The sequence below is a fragment of the Phascolarctos cinereus genome, unplaced genomic scaffold (genome assembly GCF_003287225.1).
Source record: "Phascolarctos cinereus isolate Bilbo 61053 unplaced genomic scaffold, phaCin_HiC Scaffold_7;HRSCAF=346, whole genome shotgun sequence".
NCBI lineage: Eukaryota > Metazoa > Chordata > Mammalia > Diprotodontia > Phascolarctidae > Phascolarctos > Phascolarctos cinereus.
In genome coordinates this window covers 181027031-181045690 of record NW_027556180.1, presented here as the reverse complement: position 1 = coordinate 181045690, position 18660 = coordinate 181027031, and the positions used below count along the sequence as shown (strand labels likewise).

The following is an 18660-nucleotide window of genomic DNA, read 5'->3' as shown; positions in this document are numbered from 1 at the left end:
GGTTATAATTGGCCTTCTCATGTGAAGTGAGCTTTATGTCTAAGGAAACTGGAGAGGCGGAGAAAGCAATCAAAGTGGGAAAACTGGTTTAAAAAAAAAGCATTACAATAAAGCCACAACAGGATTTAATTATAATGATCTCTGTAAGAAAAATGGTTAATAAATTCTACAAATGAGCCCTAACATTTACACCAATGTGTTACATTTATGCATGTACAGGTTGTGTATACACAAGCATATATGAATATTGCACATATATGTCATAAATATGTACATATGTATCCATACATGTTGTCCTGGCTAGAATTTAACAGAGGACAGACTGAGGCAATTTCTGAGTGAGAATCTTTTATTAGCGTTACCAGGCATGCAGCCTGGTAACAAAGGGGTCTTTATGGCTAGTCTCTGTTTGTGGCAAAGACCTAGACTGAAGGTCAACAATGTCTTTTAAACCTAGGTGTATTTTCCTTCTGATTGGCCTGACAGTGTACCATTTGGCCCTCCCCTGACAAATGTAAGGCAACCTTGAGTGGTGGATATTTTAAGGAGGAAGTGGGTTAATAGTTCTCAGTTCCTCCCTATTACTTCCTCAGGGAGCAGGACAAATCCTCAGGATCAATCTGCAGCTAGGGAAAGACAGCTGGCTTTCAGATGTGGCTGATTGTGCCCCTCTCTAACACTCAAAAAATGCCAGCTGCCTTGTGGACCCAACTGTCTTTAGCAATGTTGGCTAGAAAAACATAAACCATTTGAATTAGGTTTTTCATTGGTTTTGTCTCCCTCCCCTTTTTTTAGTAGATCACCCTAAACTTTGTTTAGGACAGGCAAGGACACACAGGAGAGAGAAGGTGGTATTAGCTCAAGCTGGCTTCTATTTATGGGGTAAACAAAAGCAAAGGTCCCTGCCCAGGTAGAAGACTTGAGGGCTGGGAGTAATTACCTTACTCCATTAAGATTTTCAGAAACTGCCTGACCTTCAGAGGTGGGGTCTGAATGGATTCATAGAGAAATATTGGTTATAAATAGTACAATCCAATATTAATTTCCTCTCTCTTTCTCTTTCTCTGTATATACACATTCAGACACACACACCCCCACACCCACACACACCCACACCCACACACACACACACCACAAATATGCAAAGATAGCCAAAGATTAATGCAAAAGCATTGCTGAGGCTAAATTTCCTTCTTGTCCACAGATGAATAAGAAAGTGGTCAACTTCTTGGCTCTGCAGAGATGGTCAGGAGGGCCAGTCCCCTGAGACAGCCCTCAGACTCCTACAATCAGTTTCAAAGCTGCTCTCAAAAGACCTGAATACAACAGTAAAGGTTAATTGAAGATGATTACAGGACCATATGTACTCTTCACAATTAAGAGTTCTGTTGCTTTCGAAGGAGGTAGATCCCAGACAAAACTAAAAAAAAACCTTCTAGTGATTCACAGGTACATAAGAACCTAAAAAAGTGTTGCCAATACTTATGAAGTCTTGGACAAGAAACTGATATTGGAGGTAACACACTGGAATGGGTGCTCTGCCACTGTCTCTCAGAGGTACCTCTAGGACCCTGAAGGGGAAGATGTAGCAAGCCGGCTACACTCTGCTAGTACATCTGTGAGTTGGGAAATTCCAGAGACTCACTATTTCTAGAATGGATCAGTAAAAAGAGGATTGGAGAACATATGGAAAGATGTGATTATATAGAACCAACATGGTTCATTGAAGGATAGGTACTGCCAAACAAACCTCATTTACCTGTTAAAGTAGATGAGAGAAATGCTATGGATATAGTTTGATTCTATTTTAGCAAACCTTTATGCAAAATATATCATAGTATTTTTGTGAAGAAGATTAATATAATAATATAATTAATATAATAAAATGGATACAGAATTGATTGGAAGACCAACCTCAAAGACTAGCTATTCATGGTTCAGTGTCAACATGGTGGGAGATCTTCACTACAGTACATTAGGAATCTATGCTTGGCTCCATATTTTAAAAAATATTTTTATTGCTGACTTTGATAAAGGCATTGATGGTGGGTTCATCAAGTTTGCAAATGACATAAAGCTAGTAGGATTAGCTAACACATTGGATGACACAGTAAAAATCCAAAGGGATCTTGATAGGGTAGGTTATTAGATTGACTCTAATAACATGTTCAATATGAATAAATAAAAGTTTTAGACTTGGGTGCAAAAAAAATCATCTACAAATTATAATATTGGAGGGACATTGACAGAAGACAGTTCTAAAAAAACCAACTTAGGTTTTTTGTGGGCTGTTATCTCATATTGAGTCAGCAATGTGATATGGCAGCTAAAAAGTTAATATAATCTTTGTATTAAGAAGGTCATGACTTCCAAGAATAAGGACAGGATAGTCATACTGTACTTTGCCCTATTAGACCTCATATGGCTTACTGTGTTGAGTTCTAGCTGCAGGACGTAGATAAGTTAAAGAGTGTCTAGATGAGGATAATCGGGTTGATAAAGAGCCCTATCATATGAAGGTTGGTTGAAGGAAATGGCCATGTTTAGCCAGGAGCAAAGAAGACTCAGGACGAAGTTGTCTTCAAGTATTTAAAGGTCTATTATGTGAAAAAGAGACTACATTTTTTTTTCCGGTTGTCCCCAGAGTACCAATAACAATGAGTGGAAGTTGGAAAGAGGCTGATTAAGGCTTGACATAAGGAAAAACTTGCTAACAATTAAAGCCATTTCCAACTTAAGCTGCCTCAAGAGGTTGTGGGAACTTCCTCCTTGTAGGTCTTCAGGTAGAGGGACTAGGTGACCAGTTCTGAGGTATGTTACAGTGATGATTGCTTTTGTGTATGGAATGGACTGCTGATGTCCCCTCCAATTCCTAAATTCTGTGATTCTGTGATTCCTTTCCTCTTCCACTCTCCAATGCTTCTTCCCATTATTTTCATGACTTTTGTTTGGCAAAGAAAATTTCTGAACCTTGGTGGCGATCTGAGGAAAAGAAGTTTTGGCAAATAACACCACACAAATACCCTGGCATTCACATAAAGCTAAATGGAAAGCCTAAGTTCTAGAAGCATTTCCAAATACTCTAAGAAAATGATGGTCATATTATATCATACTTACATAGAGTTGTAGAAATTCTATTTAAAATGTCATAATGTTTTCCCATGTATGTTAGCTTTGTTCTGCATAAATACTGTGCTGCATCCTCAGTTGATGTATTTTCTATATAGAGAGCAAATTGCCTTGAAATAAATTTCTTGTTGTCTCCAATAGGCTTACATTCCTAAATACAAAAATTCATTTTGGGTCAGAAAGTATTTATTGAGGAACTACCAATATTAGTATTATAGTAGTGATTATGGGTGACATAAAGGATGTGTAAGACATAGTATTCCTGACCAAAAGGAGCAGTCATGCATAAGACTGGACAGTCAGTACCGAGAAGAAAGGAATTCTAGGCTCCTTAAGACAGAGGTGCTGGTATAAGCCCCAGAAGGAACTGCATGTTGCTTCTGATGAGGGAGGTGCTCATAGAATCAGAAGCCAGGACAGGAGTGAAGCTTAGAAAAGAAAACGGAGATTCAAGCTCATTTCATGCAATCAGTAGCCCCTAGTAGAAAAGGAAGGAGAAAAGGAACTGAAGTCATAAGACTGTGCTCCATACCCACCACTAAGACAGGACCGAGCTGGATAATCTGGGGTCACTTCCTACTTTGCAAATCTATGACTCTATAATAGTTAAAAAGAAACAGGCAGATTGAAATAAAGGTGCCAAGGAATTGGAAAGAGCCTTAGGTTTGGAATCAAAAGAAGGATTTATGGCTTAGCTGTATGAATTTGGTCAAGTTAATTTCTCTGAACTTCAGTTCCCTTGTCTGTAAAATGAAGATGATACCATCATTTGTGAAGACAATCAGTAGAGTTTAGAGCTATTTACCTGTGCAAACGACAGGGGGAGAGGGTTTTTCTATATTAATCAATTTGCAAATTAAAAAAAAAAAGGAAAGTAGATGGAATAACAGACATCAACATCGATTACAATAATTTCCTAAAGATATTTTTACCAGTGGAAATCACTTGCCATACTGAGAATCAAAGACCCTATAAACAACATCCTTGCCAAGGAGAAACATACAGTAGTCAAAAGCAAAGGTTTAGAATGTGAACTATTTTGTCAAAATTTTATGGAGGAAGGTAGTGGAAAAAGGAGCATGTCATAAAACAATGAGAGGCATTGGAAGGAAAAAGAAATCAAGAAAGCTTGGCAAAAGGACCAGTTATGCCAAGTTATCCCTAGGACATTTCAGATTGAAACTGGTAGGGCATGAAAGATGAAAAATAGGAAACATCTGCGGGAATTTTTGTTGCATGCTCCCTTCACTATCAATGGCAGCTGGAATCCAATATCACAGTCCCCTGTGTGCTATGTGAGAAAGTGAAAATGGCACCAAAGAAAACAAAGGAAAAAGGGGCTGGATTAGACCAAGTATGCTTATAGGACACTAGTGCTGGAGAGTAGACAGTTTTGAGGATGTTAAAGGATTCATTCTCAAGGTCATTAAGAGAAAGGAGGATAATAAAAACATAGGAAAAATTACTGCCCAAAAAGATGGACTGAGAGAATATGAATAAGTACTGATGCACATACCTACTTTTGAATCTCTACCACATTTTAATGAGGATAACCAAGGAAACTTTAATGAAAGCTTGAGAAGGGAACACACAGATTTTCACAAAAGGAGACCACATCTTTACAGTCACAATTAGCTAAGAGCATAAAGATTACAAGCTCACTGTATTTACTGTTTATCAACTATATATAAGTATTTGATTTGTAGAGTAAATCAACATCTTAAAGGTTCCCTTCCATCAAGGTATCTCCGATGCACCTACCAAAATTATAAAAAATTCTTTGAAAGATTTACCAGGACTTCCGCTTCTGGGAGCCAAGATGGTGGAGTAAAAAGGTAGTCACTCTCACCCTCCTCTATCAATCTCTGAAAACCCAGAAAATATCAGCTCAGAAAAAACTCTGGAACAGCTGAACCAGAAGAAAGACAGGGAGCAGCAGTGCAGTAGCCCAGGTAACTTGAGGGATTAACAGGAAAAGCCCCTCTTACCCTGGGGGAAGGGGAGCAGTACAGAACAGGAGGGGCCCCAGCCAGCCAATGGAAAGACATACTTTAGCACACCAGGAGGAGATCCTGGTACCTCAGCATTCTACAGCAAACGGGACTCCCAGTGCCTCAGCAAAAATAAGGGAAGCAGCACTCCAAAGGGCCCCAGGCGGAGAAGCACCCTGCAGCATTCATCTGAAAAGAGCTAAAGAAAGCAACCTAAAGTTGCCCTAAAGTCTCAGCCTTGCTGATTCCAGCCCAACACCAGGAAAGCTGTCAGAACCCTACAGCCTCCAACTGCCAACCAGGAAGAGATCCTGAAGCCCGGGTGGTAGAGCAAGCAAACACCAACACCTGGATCTCCGAGTGCCTCAGTGAGGACAGGGAAACCAGTGGAAACCAGCTCAGAAAACCACCAGGTACCTCAGCATTCTACAGCAAAGGAGTCTCCCAGTACCTCAGAAGAACTAAGGGAAGCAGCATTGCAAGGGGCCCCAGGCAGATAAACACCCCATAGCACCCATCTAAAAGAAGCTGAAGAAAGCTAAAGGAAATGAAAAGCAGGCAACCTAAAATTTCCTGAAAGCTCCAACCTTGCTGATTCTAGCCCAACACCAGGTAAGCTGCCAGAACCCTATAGCCTCCAATTGCCAATGTAAGAGGCCCCAGTACACAAAGCAAGTGACCAAGACCTAGGTTCCCAACACAAGAAGCTTGGGTCAGTGCCCTCTGCTCCCCAGCAGGACAGCTCAATCTCTTTAAAGGCCAGGGAATAACAAAACACCATGAGTAGAAAGAAACATACCATAGATTCATATTATGAGAAGAGTGAAGTTAAGATAGAAATTCTGAAGAGGACACCACTGTTATTCAATATCGTACTGGAAACATTAGCTTTAGCAATAAGAGAAGAAAAAGAAATTGAAGGTATTAGAATAGGCAAAGAAGAAACAAAGCTATCACTCTTTGCAGATGACATGATGATATACTTAGAGAATCCTAGAGAATCAAGTAAAAAACTACTTGAAAAAGTTGCAGGCTATAAAATAAACCCACATAAATCATTGGCATTTCTATATATTACCAACAAAGCCCAATAGCAAGAGATAGAAAGAGAAATTCCATTTAAACTTACTGTAGACATTATAAAATATTTAAGTCTACCTACAGAAACAAACCCAGGAACTCTATGAACACAATCACAAAACACTTTTCACACAAATAAAATCAGATCTAAATAACTGGAAAAACATCAGTTGCTCATGGGTAGGCCAAGGTAATATAATAAAATGACAATTCTACCTAAGCTAATTTACTTATTCAGTGCCATACCAATCAAACTACCAAAAAATTATTTTATAGAGTTAGAAAAAATAATAACAAGATTCATTTGGAAAACAAAATCCAGAATATCAAGGAACTAATGAAAAGAAATGCAGGGAAGGTGGCCTAGCAATTCCAGATCTTAAATTGTATTATAAAGCAGCAATCATCAAAACTGCTTGGTACTGGCTAAGAAATAGAGTGGTGGATCAGTGGAATAGGTTAAATATGCAAGACACAGTAGTCAATGACTATAGTAATCTATTATTTGATAAACCCAAAGACCCCAGCTTCCGGGATAAGAGCGCACTCTTTGAAAAAAAACTGCTGGGAAAACTGGAAAGGAGTATGGCAGAAACGAGGCATAGACCCAAATCTCACACCATATATCAAAATAAAGTCAAAATGGATTTATGATTTAGATGTAAAGGCTGATACTATAAGCAAACTGGGAGAGCAAGGAATAGTTTACCTATCAGATCTATGGAGAACAGAAGAATTCGTGACCAAACAGGAGATAGAGAACATTATGAAAAACAAAATGGATAACTTTTGATTACATAAATTGAAAAGTTTTTGCACAAACAAAGCCAATGCAACTAAGATTAGAAGGAAGGTAGAAAATTGGGAAAGAATTTTTACAACCAGTCTCTCTGATAAGGGCCTCATTTCTAAAATATATAGAGAATTAAGTCAAATTTATAAGAATACAAACCATTCCCCAATTGATAAATGGTCAAAGGATATGAACAGACAGTTCTCAGATGAAGAAATTAAAGCCATCTATAGTCACATGAAAAAATGCTCTAAATCACTATTGATAAGAAAAATGCAAATCAAAACAAGTCTGAGTGAGGAACCATGTCACACCTTCAGACTGGCCAACATGACCAAACAGGAAAATGATAAATGTTGGAGAAGATGTGGGAAAATTGGAACACTAATGCATTGTTGGTGGAGTTGTGAAATGATCCAATCATTTTGGAGAACAATTTGGAACTATGCTCAAAGGGCTATAAAAATATGCACACCATTTGACCCAGCAATAGCACTTCTAGGGCTATATCCCAAAGAGATCACACAAATGGGAAAAGGACCCACATGTACAAAAATATTCATAGCAGCTCTTCTTGTGGTGGCAAAGAATTGGAAATTGAGAGGATGCCCATCAGTTGGGGAATGGCTGAGCAAGTTGTGGTATATGAATGTAATGGAATGCTATTGTGCTATAAGAAATGATGAACACACTGACTTCAGAAAACCCTGGAAAGACTTGTATGGTCTGATGCTGAGTGAAGTGAGTAGAACTAAGGGAACATTGTACACAATAACAGCCACGTTGTGTGATGACTAATATTGATAAACTTAACCCTTCCATCTAAGACATCTCCAGAGGCCTCATGATGGAAAATGCTGTTCACATTCAAAGAAAGAACTATGGAAGTTGAATTGCTATTTTTTTTTCTCTTCTGAGTTTTGTTTCCTCTTTCTGATGGTTCCTCCTATTGGCTTTAATTTTTACTGACAACATCACTAATGTGAAAATATGTTTAATAGGAATGTAAATGTATAGCCTATATCAGATTGCTTGCTGTCTTGGGGACAGTGGTAGGGAGGAAGGGGTAGAAAAATTTTAAACTCAAAAACATATGGAAGTGATTATTGATAAATCAAAATAAATTAATAAAATAAGAAAAAAGAAAAAAAAGATTTACCAAAGGTAATCCTAGTCAATAACCCTCTATTTATACTAGGCTTGATTTTAACAATTAAAGTATCATCAATCAAAATTATCTTTAATTGTTCAGTCAAAGTGTCTGCCACTATCATGGACGATGTGTAGACAGAGTCCAAATCAATGAAATTCCCTAGAGATGTCTTCTAAATGGTCTTGTTTACAGATGACATTGTGTCAATTGCATCAGGCCTTGAAATTATGAGTCTCCTACATGGAATCTATAATCACCCAAAAGAGTTTGGTTTAACTAATCACATAGGAAAAATCCTATGGAAGAAGTGACTTTCATCCAGATTGTATTGTACACTTAAAAACACAGCTCATAGTACTTGTCCATCAATGCAAATACCTTGGACATATAGACAATGAGGTGAAATCAGAACTACAGGGCAGGAAGAGAGAAGGGTAGGCTATTCTAGGAAATTTGTTGTTGCTGTTGTTCAGTTGTTTCAGTTGTCTGACTCTATGTGACCCTATTTGGAGTTTTCTTAGCAAAGATACTGGAGTGCTTTGCCTTTTCCTTCTCTAGCTCATTTTACAGATGAGGAAACTGAGGCAAACAGGGTTAAGTGAGTTGCCTAGGGTCACACAGTTATTAAGTGTCTGAGGCTGATTTCAACTTAGGAAGACAAGTCTTCCTGACTCCAGACCCAGCATTCGATCCGCTGCACCACCTAGGCACAACCTAGGAAACTGTACCAAGTTCTTTTAATGACCTCAACACTCCATGAAAAAGGGACCATATGTTTTAACATTAGTAATCGTATGGTGATATTTTAGGCTGTAAGACAAAGAATACAAATTTTCCAAAGAACTGAGGTTGAAGATCACCCAAAAGTTAATGGAGACATGAATAGTGGGTCAGAGAAGACCACAACAAATTTAAATGAGCAATTCCACAGAAAATGTGACATAAATGATGTCATGATTATAATATATGATTGGGGGTGGAAAAAAGGGTTGATCACACATTGGAAGTGATGGATAGCCTGGGTACCAATTAGCCTCCATGCAATGTCAAGAGACAAGAGGGGGAAGGCCATTAGCACATTTGGTGCAATGTTTGTTATGGATTTGTAGATAGGACCTGAACAAGAGTTCCATGGAAAAGATGGGTAAAGATCAATGCAATCTGTGTCATTTAAGCAAACATCTACATCAAGAAGGTGGCAGATCCACTGACATATTAAAGTAAGAAAATATTCTTGTTCAGTGGTAATATGTGGAAGAAGGAAAGGGGGGTAGAATACTGGATAAAAGCCATTTTTTTTCCCCACATAAGTATGATAAAATAGACAGCTAGGTGGTACAGTGGATAGAGAGCCAGGCCTAGAATCAGGAAGAACTGAGTTCAAATCTAGCCTCAGAAATGTACTCGCTGAGGGGCAGCTAGGTGGCGCAGAGGATAGAGCACTGGCCCTGGATTCAGGAGGACCTGAGTTCAAATCCAGCTTCAGACATGTAACACTTACTAGCTGTGTGACCCTGGGCAAGTCACTTAACCTTGTTTGCCTCAATTTCTTCATCTGTAAAATTAGCTGGAAAAGGAAATGGCAAACCACTCCAGTATCTTTGCCAAGAAAACCCCAAATGAGGTCACAAAGAGTCAGACACCACTGAAAAACTACTGAACAACAAAAGGATAAAATTATTTTGGCTACCCATATTTACATAGTAATATAAGGGTAACAAAGTGTTTACCTTTCAACAACTTTGAAAGGTAGTGGTGCAGGTATTATTAACCACAGTTTATAGATGGAGAAGCTGAAACTCAGAGAGGTTAAGTGAGTTGACCAGGATCCCACAGCTCCCAAGTGTTAATGTCAAGATTCAAACCCAAGTTTCTTGACTCAAAGAGCAGTGTTCTTTTCACTGCTTTGAACTGCTTAAATTTCTGAGGAAGAAAAATATGATTTTTATACAACATTAATTCATCTGTTAAACGAGCACTTGTTGGGTTCAACTTTCTTTAAAATAATTTTGTTGAAATTTTCCCATGTGTTATCTCTTACATGTTAGGAATAGTCTTAAATGAGGGGCGATCTTAAATGCTTAATGTCTTACCAATGGTCACCATAAGTAAAAGTGGAATTCCTTTATATGACATGGGTCTCAGTTATTTGATATCTGTTGTGCTCCTATAGTTTTAAATCAATCTCCCCAGCAATTTTATCTCAAAACTTAAATTTCGTACTAGGAAAGAGGGTAGAGTAGACATAGTGGAAGGGAGAAAGCAATAAGAATATTGGTGCTTACCTTATACCACTGTGTTGTTGGGCTTAAAGTACTGTTTGGAAGGGTAACTATATGGCATACAAGGATGCTAGTTGTCCCCAAATATAATGTTTGTTGGTTGTGATTGTCTGCCAGCCCTGCTAGGTCTTTGCTGGAATCACCACACCAACCACTACTCCTATTTTGAACAGTTAGGTTCACGAAGATTTTCTGACAGCTACCTAAATCCCTGTAAGTAAAACATCAGAGTTATTACACAATTCTTGAGTCAGAGTCGTAAGGGCCAATCAATCAATCAATAATTATTGAGTACCTAGCACACAGAAAACACTGCAATTTTAAAAGATCTCACAGATCACCAGGGCCATCTCTGCCATCCAGCATAATTTTTGTCCAAATGACTGTGAGGAGCACCATACTTGTCATAGTTAAAATATATTTAAAAACTCATGTTCAGTTGTCTTCTGTAACAAAGAAGTCTTTAACTAATAGAAACCTAGTCTGGTTTCTGACCTCATCACTCAACTAAACTACCTTCTCCAAAAATACTAACGATCACTTAACTGTCAAATCTGATGGCTTACCCTCTGCCCCCAGTCCTCATATTTCTTGACCTTGTTGCAGCGTGTGAAATGTTTGACCATCCTCTCCTCCTAAATACTCTCTTCTCTCTGGGTTTTTCAAGAAATTGTTTTTTCTTGATTCTCTTCCTACCAGTCGGAGTCTTTATCAATCTCTTTTGCAGAATCATCATCAAGATCAGGCCTCGAACTATGAGTAAACCCAATGACTCTCTCCTGGGTCAGCTTCTATTCTCTCTCTACACTTGCTCTTTCTGGTAATTTTACATCTGTGCCGATGACTCCAAATCTATATATCCAGCCCTAGTTTTCTCCTGAGCTACAGTTCCACATCACCAACCAGCCACTGGACACTTTGAACTGGATCACAGGTAATTCAAACTCTGCAATTCCAAAACAGAACTCATCGTCTCACTCCTTCTACTAACACTTCCTCTGAACTCTCCTATTTCTGTCCAGGGAACCACTATCCTTCCAGTCTCTCAGGTTTGCAAACTGTTGGTATCACCATCAACTCCTCACTCTCCTTTACCCCTCATGGCCTGTCAGTTGCTGAGTATTATAATTTTTGCTTCCACATGTTCTCTCACATTTGTTTCTCTCTGGTCACATACACCCATTTGGGGTCTTGAGCACCTCTCCTCTAAACTATTGCAAAGGTGGCCTAATTGGTCCCTCTGCCTCAAGCCTCTTCTCTCTCCAATAATTCCTCCTCAAAGCTGCCAAAAGGATTTTCCTAAAGCACAGGTGTGTGTCAGGCTCTCATTCAATCAACTCCAATTGTTCCTCTATTTGACATTTAAAGTCCCTCACAATCTGTCCCCAACTTCCTTTTCCAGTGCTATTAAATACTACTCCTCTTCATGGACATGCCAGTCCAGTGAAATTGTCCTTTCAACTCTTCTTTATACCTATCTCATATTTTCTTGTCTTACCAAGATAAAGGGCATTAAAGAAACAATGACTGTTTGTTGTGCCATTTTTCAGTTGTGTCTGACTCTCTGTGACCCCATTTGGAGTTTTCTTGGCAAAGATACTAGAGCGGTTGCCATTTCCTTCTCTAGCTCATTTTATAGATGAGGAAACTGAAGCAAACCAAGGTCACATGTCTGAGGCCAGATTTGAATTGAGGGAAATGAGTCTTCCTGACACCAGGCCTGGCATTCTATCTGTTGCACTACCTAGCTGCCCGAAAGAAACAATTGGGCCATATGTATTAGGGAAACTAGATTAGGAAAACTGTGGATTTGATTTTGCAAATTAAACATAGCTGGATTGATTAAAATCAATTTTATTTTTTAAAAAGAATAACTTTGCTGGGTCTGTGATTTTGCTGTGGCTGACCATCATACCTGGAATGCACTTTTTTTCCCCCTGAGAATCCAGAGTCTCCTTCAAGCTTCAGGTCAAGAACCACTTCCTACATGAAATCTTTTCAGATCCCACAGCTGCTACTTCTTCCCCTGCCCCCAATTTCCATGTATCTATATTTCTCTTGTGTGTGTTGTCCTTTGTGTTAGTCAGCAACTGAGATAGATAAGATACTGAGAAAGAGAGGAAAAAAGAAAGGATAGAAATAAGAAGATGTATGTATACATACATATTATATATATGTATAATATACACATTTGTATATGTATGTGTGTATACGTATATACACATCCATGTATGTATATATGAAGGATGCAAAATTCCTCCTCCTATGCTCCTCCTCCTTCTTCCTTGGGTGTCACCAAGAGCCGATCACGTTGCTTCAGGTATCAATATAGCAATGAAGGCCTATCATTCCATCAGTGTCAGAACTTATGGTTTATTAACTCCCTCCACCAATACAGATTGCAACCAGTCTATAACTTGGGGGTGAGACAAAGAAATCATTTGGGGGCTATATATTTGAAAAAAAAATCTCAATCAAGGAATTTGTTTTTAAAATAACAAAATGTTCAAACTCTATTTAAAAAATTAATGACATGATTAAAATGGTATTCAAAAGATAAAGTTATAAAATATACTTCTTACATTTTGTATATATTTAAGGGAGATAGTGAAAGGGAAATGTGAAAGGAAAAATAAATAAGAGGAAAAAGGAAGAGAAAAATACATAGAGAAAAAAAGAAAGGGGAAAAGGAAAAAAGGGAAGTAGAGGAAGAAGGATGAAAATATAGACAAAAAGAAAGAAAAGAGAAGAAACAGGGCATTAATATGATGGATGAGATGAAAAAATAATAGAAACAAATTTAATAGATTCTGAGGGTGAGTTTAAACATCATTGCTATTAGAAAGTTAATTAGCTCTTCAGTAACCGATCATGATTTGTGGTTTTTTAAAACTCTTCTTATTTTGTGAATTCCTGATAGGGTGTACAGCAATCCCCAGTCTTCTGTATTCAAGTGGAAAACGAATCAGTCTTACTCCTGTTTCTGACTCCAGTTTTACATGGTAGGATGACCATGTTAGAAGCCTAATCCTGCCTCTACAATCTCAGCAGAGCTAATACTCTCATAGTTGTTAATCAAATGAATATCTAACCCTTGTGATTGTGTGACAGTCAGTTTATTGATAAAATAGTTCTGAAACAAGAATAAGGTTAAGACTCACTTGGTGGGAAAAGTTTCAAAATTTGGAGACTCATTTTCCTGAGCTGGAATTGAAAGTACTTTTATGGACCTAGGAAGTCCTTAAAATTAGTCTATTTGTGAAAGACTACTGTTAGGGGAACCTCTTCCCAACCATAGAATCCTTTTATCTCCTTTCCCCTTACTGTTAATACCACTGTCACTACTTCAGAAGCCTGAACATGAGAGGCAGGGATTGAATCCCTACTTCCAAAGCCTCGGCTTTAACAAGAGGAAAACATATTCCCAGTACCTAGATTTCAAAACTGAGAAAATTGATACTCTTTTTCTCTCTAGGTTTTTGGGACTCTCTCCTTGTTCTTCTCCTATATGCCCAACTGCTCCTTCTCTGTCTCTTGTGATGGATACACATCACCTCTTTTAACTACAGGTGTCACACAGGGTTTGTCCTTGGCTCTTTTGTCTTTATTTGTCTTTACTTGACGATCTCATCAGATCACATGGATGTAATTACCATCTCTTGCTAATTTTCAAATCTACCTACCCTGCCCCAGATTCTCTGCTGACCTCCAATCTCGCATCTCCAACTGCCTTGTGGACATCTTGAAATGGATGTCCAGCAGACAAATTCAGCAAGTCCAAAACAGAATTCATTATTCTAGCCCCCCAAAACCTCTCTTCCCTTTGACCTTCCCCATTACTGTAGAAGGCGAAACCATCCTCCCAGTCCTTCAGGCTGGAAATCTAGGAGTCATCCTTGAATCCTCAATATTTCTCACCACCCATATCCAATGTTCCCAAGACCTGTCAATTTCATCTTTGCAACATCTCCCCAATATGCTCCCTTTTCTCCTCCAGTCTGAGACAGGCTCTTATCACCTCATATCTGGTCTACAGCATTTGCCAGTTGCTAGGTCTACCTGCCTCAGGTCTTTCTAATCCATCCTCCATTCAGCCACTAAAGTGATTTTCTTTAAGTACAGGTTCAACCATGTTACACACACACACACACACACACACACACACACACACACACACACACACAAACAAAATAAATTTTACTGGCTCCCTAATGACTTTAGGATCAAACATAAGATCTTCTGCTTCATAACCTACTCCCCTTCTACTGTTCACATCTTCCTACACTTTATTGTCCACCAAGTGTTCTTTGATTTAGTGACACTAGCTGCTTTGATAGTTCATGAATGAGACTCCATTTCTCAGCTTTGGGCATTTTCTCTGGCTCTCCCCCAAGCCTGGAATTCTCTCCTTACTCATCCCTGCCTACTGGTTTCTCTGGCTTCCTTCAGTCCCAACTAAAATCCTATCTTCTACAGGAAGCCTTTTAAAATCACTCTTAATTCTAGTTCCTCCCTTCAGTTACTTTCTATTTATCCTGCATATAGCTTGTTTGTTTGTTGTCCCCCTCATTAGACTGTAAGCGTTTTGAGGACAGGGATTACCTTTTGATTCTTTTTGTGTCCCCAGCACTTAGCACAGTACCTGGCACAGAGTAGGTACTTAATAAATATTTATTGATTCATTGACTATTAGCAACAAAGTACAGCTATATTATTGGTTAAATTGGCTTTTGGGATGGTCTGCATTGGAATCTCATCAATATTTATGGCATTGATTCTACAGAAAGCATGTTGTAATTGCCAAACTGACAAACAAGAAGATACATAACCAGTTTGTAAATTAGGGGTTGAACTCTTTCAGGTCTTCCAGATCTAGATCTTATGATCTCAACTCAACCATATCACAATAAGAACAAGAATACAACATTCAATTCATCATCTCATTTTCTCTACTTAGGTAGAGTTTTCCTACAATAAGACAAACACAGCATCTTTTGTGTGTATTTCTTTCTTTTAAACTGCCAACTTACCTTACGACAAATTGATATATTCCTGAGTCTTCCAATGTCAAAGGAAGAAATAAAATCCAACCCAGATACTGGTGGACTCTGGAATTTCTGTCCAGAGTTATTGGAGTTTCACTTGAATTTTTATAGCAAGTCACATTCCCATGATTGTTCTTACTTCTATGATTGTGTAAGAAAGAGCAAAAGGCTGACCTGCTACAAAATGTTGACTTTCTGTGCTGACTTTGCATTTCTCTATTGGAAAAGGGGGGAAAAGGAAGGGTGAGCAACAAAGACAATTCTCCATTCTTTCTTTTATTCATTCTATAAGTATTCAACAACCTTAGGTGCCTTTCCTTGACCCTTTAGTCAATTCACAGGTTCTCTGGGAAGCTGAAATTGTGTGTTATTTGGTCTATGATCATTCAGAGTTAAAGTTAAATTTAAAGTGAATGTTGGAAAATAAGGACAGTATATCAGATTTGTAGAAGAAGTTTCAGTTAGTTGCATGAGATCAGATATACACCAATTACTTCCTCTCACTTCCACACGTATCATTACCTCCCTGTTGCCTTCCATATTGCCAGGCTAAGTCTCTGACGTTCTTCAAATCTTGCTCAAATCTACTCATCAACCACACCATCTTTCAAGCAATCTATTTTTCTATGCCCTTCCTCACAATTGAGTACTTTGTTGTGTTCAATTCTAACGTTTCTTTTTGTTTTGTTTTCTGACAAAATGGACTCCCTCATACACCAGCACATTTTAAAGGTCATTTTTGTAAATTCCTTAATTTCTTGAAACTAACCACTTCTATTTTATACTTCCTTTAACTTTCCTCAAGATCACAAATGTATTCATTTCACTTAACCTCTTATAAGGTCTGACATAGTAGGAGAGTATTTTTATTTCTGTTTTCCCAAGTATATTATAAATCTCAAGCTACCCCTTTCAACATATGATCTCAAGTAGCTCACATAGTACATATTAATAATATAATAATTAACCTCATTGTATCCAGATACAAGATCTGTTCATTTTGGCGAGTGAATAAAATAATTCGTAATTACAGAACTCTAATATTAAGCATACTTTCTTTAATATGCAAGAATTCAAACCCAGGTTCTCTGACTCCAAATTCAGGTTCTTTCCATTTCATTAAGGGTGGGTCTACAATATGAGGAACCCAATTCAGGGTAGAATGTAGTCCTGATTGGAGGACCAGAAAACCTGGGTTTAAATTTTTGCTTCATTATTTACTTCTTATGTGACTCAAGACAAGTCTCCCAGGATCTCTAGGCCTCAGTTTCCTAATCAGTAAAATGAAGTGCTTGGATTAAACTATTTTTAAAGTGTCTTCTAACTTCAGATCCTACAACCACACAGATTTTTGGCCATTGTGGTCCTCTCTTCACAGTTCTAATTGATGGAGACCTCTCTCTTGGGACAATCTTAGAGTTCAAAGAGGTGGAGAGATTCTGAAAGACATAGTATATAAGGCAAATCCTTAATGCCTATTTGCTAAGTTAAACTCACCTGATCTGGCAAAGTGAAGAAAAGCCAAGATGAAACCGGAAAGAAGCCAGGACAAAATCACCATACTTGGCTACAGAGAGGGCAGGGTGTGCTTAAGAATCAACTATAGCAGCCGAGAGTCACCCAGCTTTTCCGGCTTTAGATATCCTTGAAGAAGCCGGAGCCAAAGGGTGGGGTCCCAGAGAGCTAACCAGGGGTGACAATGTTTGCAGCTGGAAGAGCGCCTCTGCGTTGTTGGAGAAAAGATGTGCAGGCAAAGCTAGATTCTGAGTGGCCCTCTCTTAGGGAACTCTAGGTCCAAGACGCTGCATTGTGCGTTGGGCATAAATGTTAGCAGTGTTTCCACCTTAAGTCCCTAGCAGTTCCCACAAGCTTCCTCTCAAAACAAACAAAAAGGTTCCGCATAGGAGGTTTTCTCTCTCTTCGCTTCCCTATCTCACCCCGCCCTCCCGAGAGTACAGAGGTAAGGGTCGGGCTACTAAATGCCCCACCCAAGCGAAAAATGGCTCTGTAACATCCCTCCTCCCTCCTCGCTTCGCTTCAGGTCCTGGCATTTCTCGTTCCCCAAGAGATATGGATAGGATTCACCCCAGAGCGTCCCCTACAGCTTCCCATCGTTCCAGCTCCCACAGAAATAGAATCAATGCTGTGGGTGAGGGGAGGTGAGCTGCGCGCGCCCGGGCGTGTACCTTCCTCGGATTTTTGTTTCTTACTCTAGGGAGCACCTCACTTGCACCCCCAGTACAGCCAGGATCTCCGGAGCTCGGAAGAAAGTGCTTCCATAGAAAGGTCCATACACCACCGGAGGATGGCCGTGCTAGAGCCCTCCCGACGCCCCACCTCCACCTGCTACCTCCAGCGCCAAGTCCCCTCCTCACCCACTGGCCAGCCCCCGGGCACCTGCTCCCTGAGCACACTGGAGGAAGCCCGCACCGCTTCCTTCCATCCCAGGTGTCCAGGGGGCAAGCAGCAGATCTTTGGATGAGAGCTTCCCAACCTTCTTACGGCTGCTTCCTCATTTGTCGCCAATAGAGGAGGCGCCCGGCCCTCTCCAGTGTCCTCATTTAGCTCGGCGTGACTAGACAAGGTGGGAGGTACCTGAGGAGCACATTTCGGAGCTCAGATCACCTTGTCAGGCTTAAACGAGAGCTCCTCAGTCACTGAAGGATCTACCAGGACAAAGAAGAGAGGCTAAGGGATGAAATATTCCTCGGATTATTCTCCACACTTCTTCCCTAAAAGTTAATCACCTATCCCCAGTCTAGGAGCCCCCAAACAATTTACAGTATAGCATTATAGATTTAGAGCTGGAAGGCAGACCTTACAGGGCATCTAGTCCAGCCCCCTCGTCTTACAGATGAGAAAACAGCCCTGGAACTGTGAAGTGACTTGGCCAAGGCCACGCAGGCAGCAAGGGGAAGATCGGGATTTGAACTCAAGTTCTCAGGATCCAAGTTCAGCACTCTTTCCAAGGTACCACACTGTTTTGGAGCAGCTGTAATTTCATTGGTGTGTATTCTACACCAATGCCTTCACCCCATCCCCCCCTCCAGGTTCCTGGACCCTCTATGGGTTGGTAGCTAGACTGGGTGAGTTGCAATGGAGCAAAAATTGAACCCAGGGCTCCCAACCTAGTTATGATGCTTCATGAGCTCAATTAGTAGGGAGATAGCATTTTTATGGCACTTTA

General features: G+C 39.5%; 1 protein-coding gene across 1 annotated transcript in view; it reads right to left on the bottom strand.

Moving 5' to 3' along the window:
- The window catches only part of IL1RL2 (interleukin 1 receptor like 2), a 36462-nt gene extending 18473 nt beyond the window's left edge, over window positions 1–17989 (bottom strand). The window contains 5 exon segments of the mRNA XM_078147377.1: window positions 3118–3280; window positions 10432–10639; window positions 15459–15621; window positions 15624–15689; window positions 16971–17989. Coding sequence (XP_078003503.1) covers window positions 3118–3280; window positions 10432–10639; window positions 15459–15621; window positions 15624–15689; window positions 16971–17034 — 664 coding nt within the window. The 5' untranslated portion in view covers window positions 17035–17989.
- Window positions 17990–18660: the final 671 nt, after the last annotated feature.